Genomic DNA, 19,712 nt, shown 5'->3' with positions numbered 1-19,712 from the left:
CCTTGTGGACTGGGTGACTGGTTTGAGATCTTCTTAGGAGGAGGAGTCTGATGACGAGCCTGGTGTAAGTGGATTCCTCATTGTATACAGTTACATGGCGCGGCAGAAATGTCCGTCCTGCACCAGTTTTTGCTTCCTCCCCCTACTACGCAGAAGGATAGCACGAGCCATGAGAAGGAGTTGTGTCACGGTCTGAGGTGGTGGAGAGGGATGCAGTAGCTGAGCACAGTAATAGTGGCACTGGGGGTGATAGGCAGGATGGGGATACTGAGGAGGTATCATGGTGGATGTGCTGAGGGGCAAGGAGGCCACGATCACACATCAGAAGTTCTCACTGAAAGGGGGGGGGGGTGGGGATGATGATGATGATGTCAGGCCTGTTGGTCCGAGCAGCTCAGGAGCAGGTGACGCTGGTGCTGGATCTGAACACATGAGGAAATATACGCTCCAGGACAGGGGTACAGTCAGGTGGTGATGTACAGGGGCACAGTCTGGTGATGATGTACAGGGGTACAGTCAGGTGGTGATGTACAGGGGCACAGGCGGGTGGTGATGTACGGGGGCACAGTCTGGTGATGATGTACAGGGGCACAGGCGGGTGGTGACGTACAGGGGCACAGTCTGGTGATGATGTACGGGGGCACAGTCAGGTGGTGATGTACAGGGGCACAGGCGGGTGGTGACGTACGGGGGCACAGTCTGGTGATGATGTACGGGGGCACAGTCAGGTGGTGATGTACGGGGGCACAGTCTGGTGATGATGTACGGGGGCACAGTCAGGTGGTGATGTACGGGGGCACAGTCAGGTGGTGATGTACAGGGGCACAGTCTGGTGATGATGTACGGGGGCACAGGGTGGTGATGTACAGGGGCACAGTCTGGTGATGATGTATGGGGGCACAGTCTGGTGATGTACGGGGGCACAGTCTGGTGATGATGTACAGGAGGACAGTCTGGGGGTGATGTACAGTGGCACAGTCTGGGGGTGATGTATAGGGGCACAGTCTGGGGGTGATGTACGGGAGCACAGTCGGGGGGTGATGTACGGGGGCACAGTCCAGTCGGGGGGTGATGTACGGGAGCACAGTCGGGTGGTGATGTACGGGGGCACAGTCCAGTCGGGGGGTGATGTACGGGGGTACAGTCTGGTGATGATGTACGGGGGTACAGTCTGGTGATGATGTACGGGGGCACAGTCTGGTGATGATGTACGGGGCACAGTCAGGTGGTGATGTACGGGGGCACAGTCTGGTGATGATGTATGGGGGCACAGTCTGGTGATGTACGGGGGCACAGTCTGGTGATGATGTACAGGAGGACAGTCTGGGGGTGATGTACAGTGGCACAGTCTGGGGGTGATGTATAGGGGCACAGTCTGGGGGTGATGTACGGGAGCACAGTCGGGGGGTGATGTACGGGGGCACAGTCCAGTCGGGGGGTGATGTACGGGAGCACAGTCGGGTGGTGATGTACGGGGGCACAGTCCAGTCGGGGGGTGATGTACGGGGGTACAGTCTGGTGATGATGTACGGGGGTACAGTCTGGTGATGATGTACGGGGGCACAGTCTGGTGATGATGTACGGGGGCACAGTCAGGTGGTGATGTACGGGGGCACAGTCAGGTGGTGATGTACGGGGGCACAGTCAGGTGGTGATGTACGGGGGCACAGTCTGGTGATGATGTACCGGGGCACAGTCTGGTGATGATGTACCGGGGCACAGTCAGGTGGTGATGTACAGGGGCACAGTCGGGTGGTGACGTACAGGGGCGCAGTCGGGTGGTGATGTACAGAAGCACAGTCAAGTGCCGTACAGGGGTACAGTCGGGTGGTGACGTATAGGGGCACAGTCAGTGGTGACGTACAGGGGCACAGTCAGTTGTGACGTACAGGGGCACAGTCGGGTGGTGACGTACAGGGGCGCAGTCGGGTGGTGATGTACCTAGTTATTTATTTTATCCTGCCATGCGGAAATTATTTAGTAGGTTTCCAGATGCAAGAAACCAGGCACAGTGCCGTCTCTACAGAGAGAAAATGAGGCACAGGCATATTTAGGAATTAGGTATCACAAAGCCTGGCTAGAAGTATACCTAGTTCACCACTGCCTGCTGTCTACAGCTAACACTACCTCACCACCACCTGCTGGCTACAGCTACTACTACCTCACCACTCCCTGCTGTCTGCTGGCTACAGCCAACACTACCTCACCACTAGTGTTGCTCGCGAATATTCGCAATGCGAATTTTATTCGCGAATATCGTATATTCGCGAATATTCGCGAATATAGCACTATATATTCGTAATTACGAATATTCGTTTTATTTATTTATTTTTTTTTTGTTTCACAGTACACATCACAGTGATCATCCCTCTCTGCTTCCAGCTTGTGTGGTGTAAAGAAGACTCCAATACTACTGTGCGAATTTTCGCATATGTGAAAATTTGCATATGCAAATTTTTGCATATGCGAATTTTCCCTTATGCTGATTTTGTATATGTTAATTTTTGCATATGTTAATTTTCGCTTTCGCAAATTTTTGCTTGTGCGAAAATAGAACGCGAATATTACAAATATGCGAATATTCGCGAATATATGACGAATATTCGGCCATATATTCGCAAATTCGAATATGGCCTATGCCGCTCAACACTACTCACCACCACCTGCTGGCTACAGCTACTACTACCTCACCACTCCCTGCTGTCTGCTGGCTACAGTTAACTCTACCTCACCACCACCTGCTGTCTGCAGCTAAGGCTGGGTTCACACTACGGTTTGTCATTACGGTTCCCGTATACGGCTGGGAGGAGGGGTGGGCGGGGCTTAATTGCGGCGCCTGCACTCAGCCGTATTCGGGAACTGTAGTTAATGTATGTCTATGAGCCGACCGGAGTGAACCGCAGCCTCCAGTCGGCTGCTTTTTCGTCCGTATGCGGTTTCCCGACCGCAGGCAAAAACGTGGCCGCATACGACCGAAAAAGCAGCCGACCGGAGGCTGCGGTTCACTCCGGTCGGCTCATAGACATACATTAACTACGGTTCCCTTTACGGCTGAGTGCGGGAGCGCCGCGATTAAGCCCCGCCCACCCCTCCTCCGAGCCGTATACGGGAACCGTAATTACAAACCGTAGTGTGAACCCAGCCTAACACTACCTCACCACTGCCTGCTGTCTGCTGGCTATAGCTAACACTACCTCACCACCACCTGCTGGCTATAGCTAACACTACCTCACCACCACCTGCTGGCTATAGCTAACACTACCTCACCACCACCTGCTGGCTATAGCTAACACTACCTCACCACCACCTGCTGGCTATAGCTAACACTACCTCACCACCACCTGCTGGCTATAGCTAACACTACCTCACCACCACCTGCTGTCTCCTGGCTATAGCTAACACTACCTCACCACTGCCTGCTGTCTGCTGGCTATAGCTAACACTACCTCAACACCGCCTCCTGGATACAGCTAACACTACCTCACCACTGCCTGCTGGCTACAGTTAACTCTACCTCACCATCACCTGCTGTCTGCTGGCTATAGCTAACACTACCTCACCACCACCTGCTGTCTGCTGGCTACAGTTAACTCTACCTCACCACCACCTGCTGTCTGCTGGCTATAGCTAACACTACCTCAACACCGCCTCCTGGCTACAGGTAACACTACCTCACCACCACCTGCTGTCTACAGGTAACACTACCTCACCACCACCTGCTGTCTACAGGTAACACTACCTCACCACCACCTGCTGGCTACAGTTAACTCTACCTCACCACCACCTGCTGTCTGCTGGCTACAGTTAACTCTACCTCACCACCACCTGCTGGCTATAGCTAACACTACCTCAACACCGCCTCCTGGCTACAGGTAACACTACCTCACCACCACCTGCTGTCTACAGCTAACACTACCTCACCACCACCTGCTGTCTACAGGTAACACTACCTCACCACCACCTGCTGTCTACAGCTAACACTACCTCACCACCACCTGCTGTCTACAGTTAACTCTACCTCACCACCACCTGCTGTCTGCTGGCTATAGCTAACACTACCTCAACACCGCCTCCTGGCTACAGGTAACACTACCTCACCACCACCTGCTGTCTACAGGTAACACTACCTCACCACCACCTGCTGTCTACAGGTAACACTACCTCACCACCGCCTCCTGGCTACAGGTAACACTACCTCACCACCACCTGCTGTCTGCAGGTAACACTACCTCACCACCACCTGCTGTCTACAGGTAACACTACCTCACCACCACCTGCTGTCTACAGGTAACACTACCTCACCACCACCTGCTGTCTACAGGTAACACTACCTCACCACCACCTGCTGTCTACAGATAACACTACCTCACCACCACCTGCTGTCTGCTGGATACAGCTACCACTAGTCCACCACTGCCTGCTGTCTGCTGGATACAGCTACCACTAGTCCACCACTGCCTGCTGTCTGCTGGATACAGCTACCACTAGTCCACCACCACCTGCTGTCTGCTGGATACAGCTACCACTAGTCCACCACTGCACTAGCTGCCATCCTTGACACTGATAGACGTGCACATGAGGGAAAGAGGTGAGTATTGGATAGCCTCATTCTAAGACCTTTAAAATAAAGCCAGAATGGGGGGATTTTTTCACTTTCTGGGAGTCAGGCTAAATTGGATTTTTATATGGAAAACCTAGCCACAGCTTTCCAGCACCAAACACCTACCTGACATGAGTGGTCACCAAAGGGATGTACTACTACTACCAGCCAGGAAGACACACGGACAACTCACCGTGATCTTACATAAAAAAGGAAGAATTATTGTTACATTTTACAAGCAATTTTACTGTCATCAGGTTCTTCACTATTGTGAGACAAACGTCACCCACCAATCCTGTTGCTGCTCCCAGGGATACATTTAGCAAAAAATTACTGGAATACATTCTAGGTGACCCTAGCAGTGTTATACAGAGGTATATAGAGGTTTACAGCTCTGTGTTATACAGGGGTTTACAGCTCTGTGTTATACAGGGGTTTACAGCTCTTAGTGTTATACAGGGGTTTACAGCTCTCAGTGTTATACAGGGGTTTACAGCTCTCAGTGTTATACAGGGGTTTACAGCTCTCAGTGTTATACAGGGGTTTACAGCTCTCAGTGTTATACAGGGGTTTACAGCTCTCAGTGTTATACAGGGGTTTACAGCTCTCAGTGTTATACAGGGGTTTACAGCTCTGTGTTATACAGGGGTTTACAGCTCTCAGTGTTATACAGGGGTTTACAGCACTTAGTGTTATACAGGGGTTTACAGCTCTTAGTGTTATACAGGGGTGTACAGCTATCAGTGTTATACAGGGGTTTACAGCTCTTAGTGTTATACAGAGGTTTACAGCTCTCAGTGTTATACAGAGGTTTACAGCTCTTAGTGTTATACAGGGGTTTACAGCTCTCAGTGTTATACAGAGGTTTACAGCTCTTAGTGTTATACAGGGGTTTACAGCTCTTAGTGTTATACAGAGGTTTACAGCTCTCAGTGTTACACAGGGGTTTACAGCTCTTAGTGTTATACAGGGGTTTACAGCTCTCAGTGTTTACAGCTCTTAGTGTTATACAGGGGTTTACAGCTCTTAGTGTTATACAGGGGTTTACAGCTCTCAGTGTTTACAGCTCTTAGTGTTATACAGGGGTTTACAGCTCTTAGTGTTATACAGGGGTTTACAGCTCTCAGTGTTATACAGAGGTTTACAGCTATCAGTGTTATACAGGGGTTTACAGCTCTCAGTGTTTACAGCTCTTAGTGTTATACAGGGGTTTACAGCTCTTAGTGTTATACAGGGGTTTACAGCTCTTAGTGTTATACAGAGGTTTACAGCTCTCAGTGTTATACAGGGGTTTACAGCTCTTAGTGTTATACAGGGGTTTACAGCTATCAGTGTTATACAGGGGTTTACAGCTATCAGTGTTATACAGAGGTTTACAGCTCTTAGTGTTATACAGAGGTTTACAGCTCTCTGTGTTATACAGAGGTTTACAGCTCTTAGTGTTATACAGAGGTTTACAGCTCTCAGTGTTATACAGAGGTTTACAGCTCTTAGTGTTATACAGAGGTTTACAGCTCTCTGTGTTATACAGAGGTTTACAGCTCTCAGTGTTATACAGAGGTTTACAGCTCTTAGTGTTATACAGAGGTTTACAGCTCTCAGTGTTATACAGAGGTTTACAGCTCTCAGTGTTATACAGAGGTTTACAGCTCTTAGTGTTATACAGGGGTTTACAGCTCTCTGTGTTATACAGAGGTTTACAGCTCTCTGTGTTATACAGAGGTTTACAGCTCTCTGTGTTATACAGAGGTTTACAGCTCTCTGTGTTATACAGAGGTTTACAGCTCTCTGTGTTATACAGAGGTTTACAGCTCTTAGTGTTATACAGAGGTTTACAGCTCTCAGTGTTATACAGAGGTTTACAGCTCTTAGTGTTATACAGAGGTTTACAGCTCTTAGTGTTATACAGAGGTTTACAGCTCTCAGTGTTATACAGAGGTTTACAGCTCTTAGTGTTATACAGAGGTTTACAGCTCTCAGTGAAATAACCTTGGCTGTCTGGGCATGCTGGGAGTTGTAGTTTGGCCACAGCTGGAGGCACTCTAGTTGGGAACCTCTGGTGTATGGAGATTGTCTTCGGATATTCGCGCGGTTTCTGGCGCCAATGTTATTTCGTGTTCTCTTACATGAAGAGATAAAGTTTGGGGATTGAACATAAAGGGGGAGATTTATCACAAACTGTCCAGAGGAACAGTCACTGAGTTGCCCATAGCAACCAATCAGATCGCTGCTTTCACTTTTGAAAAGGCCTCTGAAAAATGAAAGAAGCGATCTGATTGGTTGCTATGGGGAACTCAGCGACTGTTCCTCTGGACAGGTTGTGATAAATCTAAGTGTGAACACGAGTCTGTCTCCGCCAAGATGGCTCCGCGACAAAAGACGTTAGATAAGAAACAGAGCTCCCTCTAGTGGTTACTGTCAGCCACAACTATAAACTACAACTCCCATAACTCCCTGCAGCAACTACTTCCGGGTTATCTCACTGTCCTGCTGCATGTGATAAACAATCCAACTTACAGGGGAAGGTAACAGCGAGAAGTCTGATATATATAATGTGCCGTATACTGTTATATGGGGGGGGATATAATGTGCCGTATACTGTTATATGGGGATATAATGTGCCGTATACTGTTATATGGGGATATAATGTGCCGTATACTGTTATATGGAGATATAATGTGCCGTATACTGTTATATGGAGATATAATGTGCCGTATACTGTTATATGGAGATATAATGTGCCGTATACTGTTATATGGGGATATAATGTGCCGTATACTGTTATATGGGGATATAATGTGCTGTATACTGTTATATGGGGGGGATATAATGTGCCGTATACTGTTATATGGAGATATAATGTGCCGTATACTGTTATATGGAGATATAATGTGCCGTATACTGTTATATGGGGATATAATGTGCCGTATACTGTTATATGGAGATATAATGTGCCGTATACTGTTATATGGGGATATAATGTGTCGTATACTGTTATATGGGGATATAATGTGCCGTATACTGTTATATGGGGATATAATGTGCCGTATACTGTTATATGGAGATATAATGTGCCGTATACTGTTATATGGAGATATAATGTGCCGTATACTGTTATATGGAGATATAATGTGCCGTATACTGTTATATGGAGATATAATGTGCCGTATACTGTTATATGGAGATATAATGTGCCGTATACTGTTATATGGAGATATAATGTGCCGTATACTGTTATATGGGGATATAATGTGCCGTATACTGTTATATGGGGATATAATGTGCTGTATACTGTTATATGGGGGGGATATAATGTGCCGTATACTGTTATATGGAGATATAATGTGCCGTATACTGTTATATGGAGATATAATGTGCCGTATACTGTTATATGGGGATATAATGTGCCGTATACTGTTATATGGAGATATAATGTGCCGTATACTGTTATATGGGGATATAATGTGTCGTATACTGTTATATGGGGATATAATGTGCCGTATACTGTTATATGGGGATATAATGTGCCGTATACTGTTATATGGGGATATAATGTGCCCTATACTGTTATATGGGGATATAATGTGCTGTATACTGTTATATGGGGATATATAATGTGCCGTATACTGTTATATGGGGATATAATGTGCTGTATACTGTTATATGGGGATATATAATGTGCCGTATACTGTTATATGGAGATATAATGTGCCATATACTGTTATATGGAGATATAATGTGCCGTATACTGTTATATGGGGATATAATGTGCCGTATACTGTTATATGGGGATATAATGTGCCGTATACTGTTATATGGGGATATAATGTGCCGTATACTGTTATATGGGGATATAATGTGCCGTATACTGTTATATGGGGATATAATGTGCCGTATACTGTTATATGGGGATATAATGTGCTGTATACTGTTATATGGGGATATAATGTGCCGTATACTGTTATATGGGGATATAATGTGCCGTATACTGTTATATGGGGATATAATGTGCCGTATACTGTTATATGGGGATATAATGTGTCGTATACTGTTATATGGGGATATAATGTGCCGTATACTGTTATATGGGGATATAATGTGCCGTATACTGTTATATGGGGATATAATGTGCCGTATACTGTTATATGGGGATATAATGTGCCGTATACTGTTATATGGGGATATAATGTGCCGTATACTGTTATATGGGGATATAATGTGCCGTATACTGTTATATGGGGGGATATAATGTGCCGTATACTGTTATATGGGGATATAATGTGCCGTATACTGTTATATGGGGATATAATGTGCCGTATACTGTTATATGGGGATATAATGTGCCGTATACTGTTATATGGGGATATAATGTGCCGTATACTGTTATATGGGGATATAATGTGCCGTATACTGTTATATGGGGGGATATAATGTGCCGTATACTGTTATATGGGGGGATATAATGTGCCCTATACTGTTATATGGGGGATATAATGTGCCCTATACTGTTATATGGGGGATATAATGTGCCCTATACTGTTATATGGGGGATATAATGTGCCGTATACTGTTATATGGGGATATAATGTGCCGTATACTGTTATATGGGGATATAATGTGTCGTATACTGTTATATGGAGATATAATGTGCCGTATACTGTTATATGGAGATATAATGTGCCGTATACTGTTATATGGGGATATAATGTGCCGTATACTGTTATATGGAGATATAATGTGCCGTATACTGTTATATGGGGATATATAATGTGTCGTATACTGTTATATGGAGATATAATGTGCCGTATACTGTTATATGGGGATATAATGTGTCGTATACTGTTATATGGGGATATAATGTGCCGTATACTGTTATATGGGGATATAATGTGCCGTATACTGTTATATGGGGGATATATAATGTGCCGTATACTGTTATATGGGGATATAATGTGCTGTATACTGTTATATGGGATATATAATGTGCTGTATACTGTTATATGGAGATATAATGTGCCATATACTGTTATATGGAGATATAATGTGCCGTATACTGTTATATGGGGATATAATGTGCCGTATACTGTTATATGGGGATATAATGTGCCGTATACTGTTATATGGGGATATAATGTGCCGTATACTGTTATATGGGGGATATAATGTGCCGTATACTGTTATATGGGGATATAATGTGCCGTATACTGTTATATGGGGATATAATGTGCTGTATACTGTTATATGGGGATATAATGTGCCGTATACTGTTATATGGGGATATAATGTGCCGTATACTGTTATATGGGGATATAATGTGCCGTATACTGTTATATGGGGATATAATGTGTCGTATACTGTTATATGGGGATATAATGTGCCGTATACTGTTATATGGGGATATAATGTGCCGTATACTGTTATATGGGGATATAATGTGCCGTATACTGTTATATGGGGATATAATGTGCCGTATACTGTTATATGGGGATATAATGTGCCGTATACTGTTATATGGGGATATAATGTGCCGTATACTGTTATATGGGGGATATAATGTGCCGTATACTGTTATATGGGGATATAATGTGCCGTATACTGTTATATTGGGGATATAATGTGCCGTATACTGTTATATGGGGATATAATGTGCCGTATACTGTTATATGGGGATATAATGTGCCGTATACTGTTATATGGGGATATAATGTGCCGTATACTGTTATATGGGGGGATATAATGTGCCGTATACTGTTATATGGGGGATATAATGTGCCCTATACTGTTATATGGGGGGATATAATGTGCCCTATACTGTTATATGGGGGATATAATGTGCCCTATACTGTTATATGGGGGATATAATGTGCCGTATACTGTTATATGGGGATATAATGTGCCGTATACTGTTATATGGGGATATAATGTGTCCGTATACTGTTATATGGAGATATAATGTGCCGTATACTGTTATATGGAGATATAATGTGCCGTATACTGTTATATGGGGATATAATGTGCCGTATACTGTTATATGGAGATATAATGTGCCGTATACTGTTATATGGGGATTATATAATGTGTCGTATACTGTTATATGGAGATATAATGTGCCGTATACTGTTATATGGGGTATATAATGTGTCGTATACTGTTATATGGGGATATAATGTGCCGTATACTGTTATATGGGGATTCATAATGTGCCGTATACTGTTATATGGGGATATAATGTGCCGTATACTGTTATATGGAGATATAATGTGCCGTATACTGTTATATGGGGATATATAATGTGCCGTATACTGTTATATGGGGGGATATAACGTTGGCCCTCTGTGCCGCACCGTGCTATATATAATATGTAGGCCCCGAAGCCTCCATCACGATATCCTTCATATATAATGGTTGATGGCAGCCGATCCCTGTTCTTCGTTCTCAGGGGGAGGATCTTCTCATGTGACCTGATCACCTGATCCTCATAGATGTTCCCAAAGACCATATCCCCGGGAATGGCAAAGAAGGATTCCGAGGTGACCGAGAGGATCCTCAACCTCACCATCCAGATCATCTACCTGCTCACTGGAGAGGTGAGGACGTCACATGACCTCTGGGGTGGGGGTCCTGACCATCATAATGGGCCCAAGGGGCAGTGTGACCCACTGGAGAGGTGAGGACGTCACATGACCTCTGGGGGGGGGGGGGTCCTGACCATCATAATGGGCCCAAGGGACAGTGTGACCCACTGGAGAGGTGAGGACGTCACATGACCTCTGGGGGGGGGGGGTCCTGACCATCATAATGGGCCCCAAGGGGCAGTGTGACCCACTGGAAGAGGTGAGGGACGTCACATGACCTCTGGGGGGGGGGGGGTCCTGACCATCATAATGGGCCCAAGGGACAGTGTGACCCCACTGGAGAGGTGAGGACGTCACATGACCTCTGGGGGGGGGGGGTCCTGACCATCATAATGGGCCCAAGGGGCAGTGTGACCCACTGGAGAGGTGAGGACGTCACATGACCTCTGGGGGGGGGGGGGGGTCCTGACCATCATAATGGGCCCAAGGGACAGTGTGACCCACTGGAGAGGTGAGGACGTCACATGACCTCTGGGGGGGGGGGGTCCTGACCATCATAATGGGCCCAAGGGGCAGTGTGACCCACTGGAGAGGTGAGGACGTCACATGACCTCTGGGGGGGGGGGGTCCTGACCATCATAATGGGCCCAAGGGACAGTGTGACCCACTGGAGAGGTGAGGACGTCACATGACCTCTGGGGGGGGGGGGGGGTCCTGACCATCATAATGGGCCCAAGGGGCAGTGTGACCCACTGGAGAGGTGAGGACGTCACATGACCTCTGGGGGGGGGGGGGGGTCCTGACCATCATAATGGGCCCAAGGGGCAGTGTGACCCACTGGAGAGGGGAGGACTTCACATGACCTCTGGGGGGGGGGGGGGGGGTCCTGACCATCATAATGGGCCCAAGGGGCAGTGTGACTCACTGGAGAGGTGAGGACGTCACATGACCTCTGGGGGGGGGGGGTCCTGACCATCATAATGGGCCCAAGGGGCAGTGTGACTCACTGGAGCACTACAATCTCTTCTTGGTGATAAGAGAGCCATTTGTTTGTGTAAGATCGTGGCAATAATGTCACATGACCTTATTATTAATAATACAGGACATGACCGGAGTGGTGAGGGGTCTGTCTATAATGATATTTATCGGGGTCTCTCCGTACTCAGGATTACACTGTCGTGAAGAAGACCCCTGAAGACTGTGAGACCTCCAACAGCCGCCCCCATCTGTCGGGAGAATGGAGCAGGGCTCGGGACAGTGTCATGGAGCCTCCACCGCCCCCTCACCGATACCTGAGAGGACAAAGGAGCAGAAGATCCTAGAACTCATCTACAAGATGGTGGAGATACTGACTGGAGAGGTGACCCTGCTGGGACATTATACAGTAATGGAGGCGTCTAGTGATGACTGGAGAGGTGACACTGCTGGGACATTATATAGTAATGGAGGCGTCTAGTGATGACTGGAGAGGTGACACTGCTGGGACATTATACAGTAATGGAGGGGTCTGGTGATGATTGAGAGGTGACACTGCTGGGACATTATATAGTAATGGAGGGGTCTGGTGATGACTGGAGAGGTGACACTGCTGGGACATTATACAGTAATGGAGGGGTCTGGTGATGACTGGAGAGGTGACACTGCTGGGACATTATACAGTAATGGAGGGGTCTGGTGATGACTGGAGAGGTGACACTGCTGGGACATTATATAGTAATGGAGGCGTCTAGTGATGACTGGAGAGGTGACACTGCTGGGACATTATACAGTAATGGAGGGGTCTGGTCATGACTGGAGAGGTGACACTGCTGGGACATTATACAGTAATGGAGGGGTCTGGTGATGATTGAGAGGTGACACTGCTGGGACATTATATAGTAATGGAGGGGTCTGGTGATGACTGGAGAGGTGACACTGCTGGGACATTATACAGTAATGGAGGGGTCTGGTGATGACTGGAGAGGTGACACTGCTGGGACATTATACAGTAATGGAGGGGTCTGGTGATGACTGGAGAGGTGACACTGCTGGGACATTATACAGTAATGGAGGGGTCTGGTGATGACTGGAGAGGTGACCCTGCTGGGACATTATACAGTAATGGAGGGGTCTGGTGATGACTGGAGAGGTGACACTGCTGGGACATTATACAGTAATGGAGGGGTCTGGTGATGACTGGAGAGGTGACACTGCTGGGACATTATACAGTAATGGAGGGGTCTGGTGATGACTGGAGAGGTGACACTGCTGGGACATTATACAGTAATGGAGGGGTCTGGTGATGATTAGAGAGGTGACACTGCTGGGACATTATACAGTAATGGAGGGGTCTGGTGATGACTGGAGAGGTGACACTGCTGGGACATTATACAGTAATGGAGGGGTCTGGTGATGACTGGAGAGGTGACACTGCTGGGACATTATACAGTAATGGAGGGGTCTGGTGATGATTAGAGAGGTGACCCTGCTGGGACATTATACAGTAATGGAGGGGTCTGGTTATGATTAGAGAGGTGACACTGCTGGGACATTATACAGTAATGGAGGGGTCTGGTGATGACTGGAGAGGTGACACTGCTGGGACATTATACAGTAATGGAGGGGTCTGGTGATGATTAGAGAGGTGACACTGCTGGGACATTATACAGTAATGGAGGGGTATGGTGATGACTGGAGAGGTGACACTGCTGGGACATTATACAGTAATGGAGGGGTCTGGTGATGACTGGAGAGGTGACACTGCTGGACATTATACAGTAATGGAGGGGTCTGGTGATGACTGGAGAGGTGACACTGCTGGGGCATTATACAGTAATGGAGGGGTCTGGTGATGAGAGGTGACACTGCTGGACATTATACAGTAATGGAGGGGTCTGGTGATGAGAGGTGACACTGCTGGGACATTATACAGTAATGGAGGGGTCTGGTGATGACTGGAGAGGTGACACTGCTGGACATTATACAGTAATGGAGGGGTCTGGTGATGAGAGGTGACACTGCTGGGACATTATACAGTAATGGAGGGTCTGGTGATGACTGGAGAGGTGACACTGCTGGGACATTATACAGTAATGGAGGGGTCTGGTGATGACTGGAGAGGTGACACTGCTGGGACATTATACAGTAATGGAGGGGTCTGGTGATGACTGGAGAGGTGACACTGCGGGACATTATACAGTAATGGAGGGGTCTGGTGATGATTAGAGAGGTGACACTGCTGGACATTATACAGTAATGGAGGGGTCTGGTGATGAATAGAGAGGTGACACTGCTGGGACATTATACAGTAATGGAGGGGTCTGGTGATGAATAGAGAGGTGACACTGCTGGACATTATACAGTAATGGAGGGGTCTGGTGATGACTGGAGAGGTGACACTGCTGGACGTTATACAGTAATGGAGGTGATGACTGGAGAGGTGACACTGCTGGACGTTATACAGTAATGGAGGGGTCTGGTGATGACTGGAGAGGTGACACTGCTGGGACATTATACAGTAATGGAGGGGTCTGGGGATGATTAGAGAGGTGACACTGCTGGACATTATACAGTAATGGAGGGGTCTGGTGATGAATAGAGAGGTGACACTGCTGGACATTATACAGTAATGGAGGGGTCTGGTGATGACTGGAGAGGTGACACTGCTGGGACATTATACAGTAATGGAGGGTCTGGTGATGACTGGAGAGGTGACACTGCTGGACGTAATACAGTAATGGAGGGGTCTGGTGATGACTGGAGAGGTGACACTGCTGGGACATTATACAGTAATGGAGGGGTCTGGTGATGACTGGAGAGGTGACACTGCTGGGACATTATACAGTAATGGAGGGATCTGGTGATGACTGGAGAGGTGACACTGCTGGGACATTATACAGTAATGGAGGGGTCTGGTGATAACTGGAGAGGTGACACTGCTGGGACATTATACAGTAATGGAGGGGTCTGGTGATGATTAGAGAGGTGACACTGCTGGACATTATACAGTAATGGAGGGGTCTGGTGATGGCTGGAGAGGTGACACTGCTGGGACATTATACAGTAATGGAGGGGTCTGGTGATGACTGGAGAGGTGACACTGCTGGGACATTATACAGTAATGGAGGGGTCTGGTGATGACTGGAGAGGTGACACTGCTGGGACATTATACAGTAATGGAGGGGTCTGGGGATGACTGGAGAGGTGACACTGCTGGGACATTATACAGTAATGGAGGGGTCTGGTGATGATTAGAGAGGTGACACTGCTGGGACATTATACAGTAATGGAGGGGTCTGGTGATGACTGGAGAGGTGACATTGCTGGGACATTATACAGTAATGGAGGGGTCTGGTGATGACTGGAGAGGTGACACTGCTGGGATATTATACAGTAATGGAGGGGTCTGGTGATGACTGGAGAGGTGACACTGCTGGGACATTATACAATAATGGAGGGGTCTGGTGATGATTAGAGAGGTGACACTGCTGGGACATTATACGGTAATGGAGGGGTCTGGTGATGACGGTATCATTGTGTGTCAGGTTCCTATAAGGTGTCAGGATGTGGCGGTCTATTTCTCCATGGAGGAGTGGGAGTATGTAGAAGGACACAAGGATCTGTACCAGGACATTATGGAGGATCCCTGTGTATTACCAGGTAGGATCTGTTCTATCTGTATATTATATTATGTGACCTCGTAGACTGATGTGGTTGGTTCTTCCTGGTATAAAATGTATTAAGTCTCTTTCCTGTCATTATAGGAGATTCATATAGTGGATATAGAAGAGTGGACATTCACGGACCAGGGTTCACCAAGATGTGTAACCGAGCCATGAGATTCAAAGATGGCGCCTCACGACTGAAGAAAACAAGGACTGTGGAATTAACATCAGGCAACGCAAGAAATCTTAAGAAGCCCGAAAAGCCGTCTCTACCTCCGTCCTCAGAACATGTGCAGCAAAGTCCATCACCACAGATTAAAAAGGAAGCGGTGTCATGTGATGGAAGAAACCTCAACGACCCCAAATTGTCCACAGATCATACACCCCAATATCTACGCCTTCAGATTAAGGAGGAACCAGTCTCGTGTGATGAACGAAGCCTGAGAAATGTGGACCGGAAAAAAAATGTCACCGCCCTGTACAAGAGACATCTCGTTCAAATCAAGAAGGAAGGTCCTTCAGCCATTGAGGCCGGGGCTCCTCATATGGTGGAAGACGACGTTAACAATGGACAAATGGCCAGAAACATGGAGAACACTGCCCCCCTCCAAGGGAACCCAGCAAGTGATCTGAAGATCTCAGGAAACCGGGACCAAAAATGTAAAACGTTCATTTGTCCTAAATGTAATAAAGATTTCCTGACAAAACAGCTGCTTGTCCTTCACCAGAGAACTCACATGAGGGAGAAGCCATTTCTATGTTCTAAATGTGGAAAATCCTTTTCCAAAATCTCCCACTACATTAGACACCAGAGCGTCCACATCGGGGTGAAGCCGTACACCTGCCCTGATTGTGGGAAGTCCTTCAGTGACCGCTCGTACCTCAGCAGACATCAGAGGATGCACGCCGACCTCATCTCCAAGCCCTTCAAGTGTCCCGAATGTGAGGTCCGCTTCATGAACCAGTATGAACTGGTGGCCCACTGCAAAGTCCACGCGGGGAAAAAGCCCTTTGCATGCCCGGAGTGCGGCAAGAGGTTCACCAGGAACTATCAGCTTCTCAAACACGAGAAGGTCCACACTGGGGACGTGCCCTTCCTGTGCACAGAGTGTGGGACTTGTTTCAGGAATAATGCCCTTCTCGTGAAGCACCAGCAATACCACTCCAAGGAAAAACAGTTCTCCTGCCCAGAGTGCGGCAAATCCTTCTCCGATCGTTCCCATTTTGTCCGTCACGTGAGGATCCACACGGGGGAGAAACCGTTCATGTGCTCCGAATGTGGGAGACGCTTCAACGATAAGTCCAGTCTGTCCCGGCATCATAGACTCCACACGGGGGAGAAGCCGTACGCCTGTCCCGATTGTGGTCAATCCTTTCGGTACAGCTCCACTCTCATCAAACACCAGGAAATCCACAGGATAAGTAAACCCTTCAAGTGCCCGGAGTGTGACACCTACTTCATGAGCAACGCTGAACTTCTCATCCATCGTAGTGTCCACTCTGTAGGGACATAATGCTCCTCTGTACCCCAGGAAGCCTGGAAGATACCACAATAATTCTACGGGATGGTCACATGTGGGAGATTTATCAAAACCTGTCCAGAGAGAAAGATGCCCATAGCAACCAATCAGATCGCTTCTTTCATTTATAACAAGGCCTCTGCAAAATGAAAGGAGCAATCTGGTTGGTTGCTATGGGTAACTCAGCAACTTTTCCTCTGGACAGGTTTTGATAAATCTCTCCCAATATAGCGCTGGGGGTCTTGGGGTTCATTCGAACCAAGATCGTCCCATGTTTGGGTGGGTTTCTCTGGTTTACTCCAAAAACATCCGAATTTGGTTTATTTCGAATCCAGATTGTCAGACCCAAGAAGCAGGGATAGACGTGAGTCATGGCGACGCTGCAGAATATGTTGGTGCTATATAAAAGAATAAAATATGATTTGTAATAGCGACATATAAAATGTGTTCAATTGGATTAGTCACAGTCATGAGGTAAGGAAAGGACACCCTCTATGACATCACAACTTCAGATGAACCACAACACCCAGCAGATTCCACTGTGTCATTATTTATTTCACTAAAACTAGGGTAGAATGCAGAAGCTTTGTGTGAAAAATAATATGAATTGAGGGGGCATGGCATCACATCCCAGAAACTAAGTGCTTCCATCATGGCCATCATGCCCCCTCCTATAGACATGAAAGGAGGGGGCTTGGCATTACATCACGTCTCCAGTCCCGGAAACAAAGCTTTCCAGGACTGGAGACGCAGCCCTGCATAGAAAGAATGCAGGTACTGCACAGTGTCCCAGCGGTGGTCCATTGGCGCCCCCCCCCCCCCCCCCCCCCCCCCCCCGAGATCATACATCTTATCCCCTATCCTTTGTATAGCGGATAAGATGTCCTTGACTGGATAACCCCTTTTAAGACCAACCACAATCTTTCTAGGAGTGGACATCCCAATAGTCATCTGTGGTAACGGGGTGTGATGAGGGCAGATGTTGTTACCCTAGGGGCAGATTGAATTAACCCCTTGTATTTGTGACACCAGGGCGTGCTTTAGCCTATAACCAACCGAAGGTTTACCACTGGATCCTGGGCTAGGCACGGAGGCAATAAAGACTCCAACGCCAAGTTACGACAACGGTAGCTTTACTGAGGGTAGATTGGTAAAGTCTATACAGTTCAGCCAGAACCCAAGGGCAGAGACCTTAAGGGCTTGCTGGGACTTGTAGTAGGACTGGACAGTTGAATGCAGACCACGCTGACTTGAAAGATTACGGACTGACTTGACTCATAAAGCTGTGACTTTATCTTACTTGACTTGATGGTGTCTGCAGGACTGGACTTTGAGGCCCCAACACTCTGGACACACACACACTAGGCACGAATGCCCTGGAACTCAGCAAAGACTTGTAAGGAAAGAGAAAAGCTAGCTCCACCCAGGGCTTATATGTGGGAGACTAGCAGGGAGCCCATAGGTCACCCCTTGGATCACCTGGTCACTGGTACCACCTGGGTAACAATCACATGACATAACTCTTAAACATACAACACATTTTATAATACAATACACTGCAGAACATATGTACAGGGGGAAACAGATGCAAGGGACACTGAGGGAGGCTGCCTGACAGGACTACAGGAGCATGGGGTAATATCTCCTGTACTGGGCCACCACAAACTCCCCCTCTTAAATACAGTCATCCTCAATGCCCAGTCCTGGAGGGTGGCGGATTGAAGTGGCCACTGGGGCCTAGTGACAGTTAATGGGGCATTATGCAAAATGTCCTTCACAGGTCTGGTTATAGAACAAGGTAGAAAGGAGTTCATGTAACACTGTAAATGTCCATACATGTTCCATGGTTTGGTAAACATGTGGGATTAACGAGTTTTGTAACTGCTATAGGAACACATTTTAGACCAGGCATAGGTAACCTTCGGCACTGCAGATGTTTTGGACTACATCTCCCATGATAAAAACATGTAACGACAGCTCAGTCAATAGAGAACAAAGTCCAGCTCCTCTCTCCTACTTCGGTGCACGGACCGGTGCCTGCCTAGGTACCACACAGCATGAAGAAAAGGCAGGAGGTCCAGCACTTCAAAAATGAGCAGCTTTATTGTAGAAATGACACACAGTAAAAGCAGTAGTCAGACGCGTTTCGAGCGCATGCACTCTTCCTCGTGGAAGGAAGAGCGCATGCACTCGAAACGTGTCTATCTACCGCTTTTACTGGGTCATTTCTACAATAAAGCTGCTTGTTTTTGAAGTGCTGGATCTCCTGCCTTTTCTTCAAGTAACGTCATCTCACCCAGATTAGCTTCCACACCTGTGCACGGACCCGCCGGTCCTGCCCCCGGCTTCATTGTAGAACAATATCAAGAGGAAA

General features: G+C 47.3%; 1 protein-coding gene across 3 annotated transcripts; it reads left to right on the top strand.

Annotated features, from left to right (window-relative positions):
• Positions 1–3,998: 3,998 nt before the first annotated feature.
• LOC130282623 (zinc finger protein OZF-like) lies at positions 3,999–17,766 on the top strand. 3 transcript variants are annotated; one of them, XM_056531060.1, is made up of 5 exons: positions 3,999–4,083; positions 11,040–11,187; positions 12,342–12,535; positions 15,699–15,813; positions 15,918–17,766. In XM_056531060.1, the coding sequence occupies exons 3-5, from the start codon at positions 12,413–12,415 to the stop codon at positions 17,330–17,332; spliced, it is 1,653 nt and encodes a 550-aa protein (XP_056387035.1). In that variant the 5' UTR covers positions 3,999–4,083; positions 11,040–11,187; positions 12,342–12,412; the 3' UTR covers positions 17,333–17,766. The 3 variants fall into 3 exon arrangements, with proteins under 3 accessions (XP_056387035.1, XP_056387034.1, XP_056387033.1); XM_056531059.1 differs by lacking the exon at positions 3,999–4,083 and adding an exon at positions 4,414–4,588; XM_056531058.1 differs by lacking the exon at positions 3,999–4,083 and adding an exon at positions 6,895–7,125.
• Positions 17,767–19,712: the final 1,946 nt, after the last annotated feature.

The sequence above is a fragment of the Hyla sarda genome, chromosome 7 (genome assembly GCF_029499605.1).
Source record: "Hyla sarda isolate aHylSar1 chromosome 7, aHylSar1.hap1, whole genome shotgun sequence".
Taxonomy (NCBI): domain Eukaryota; kingdom Metazoa; phylum Chordata; class Amphibia; order Anura; family Hylidae; genus Hyla; species Hyla sarda.
The sequence above is the reverse complement of the archived record's forward strand: the minus strand, read 5'-3'. Positions and strand labels throughout refer to the sequence as shown.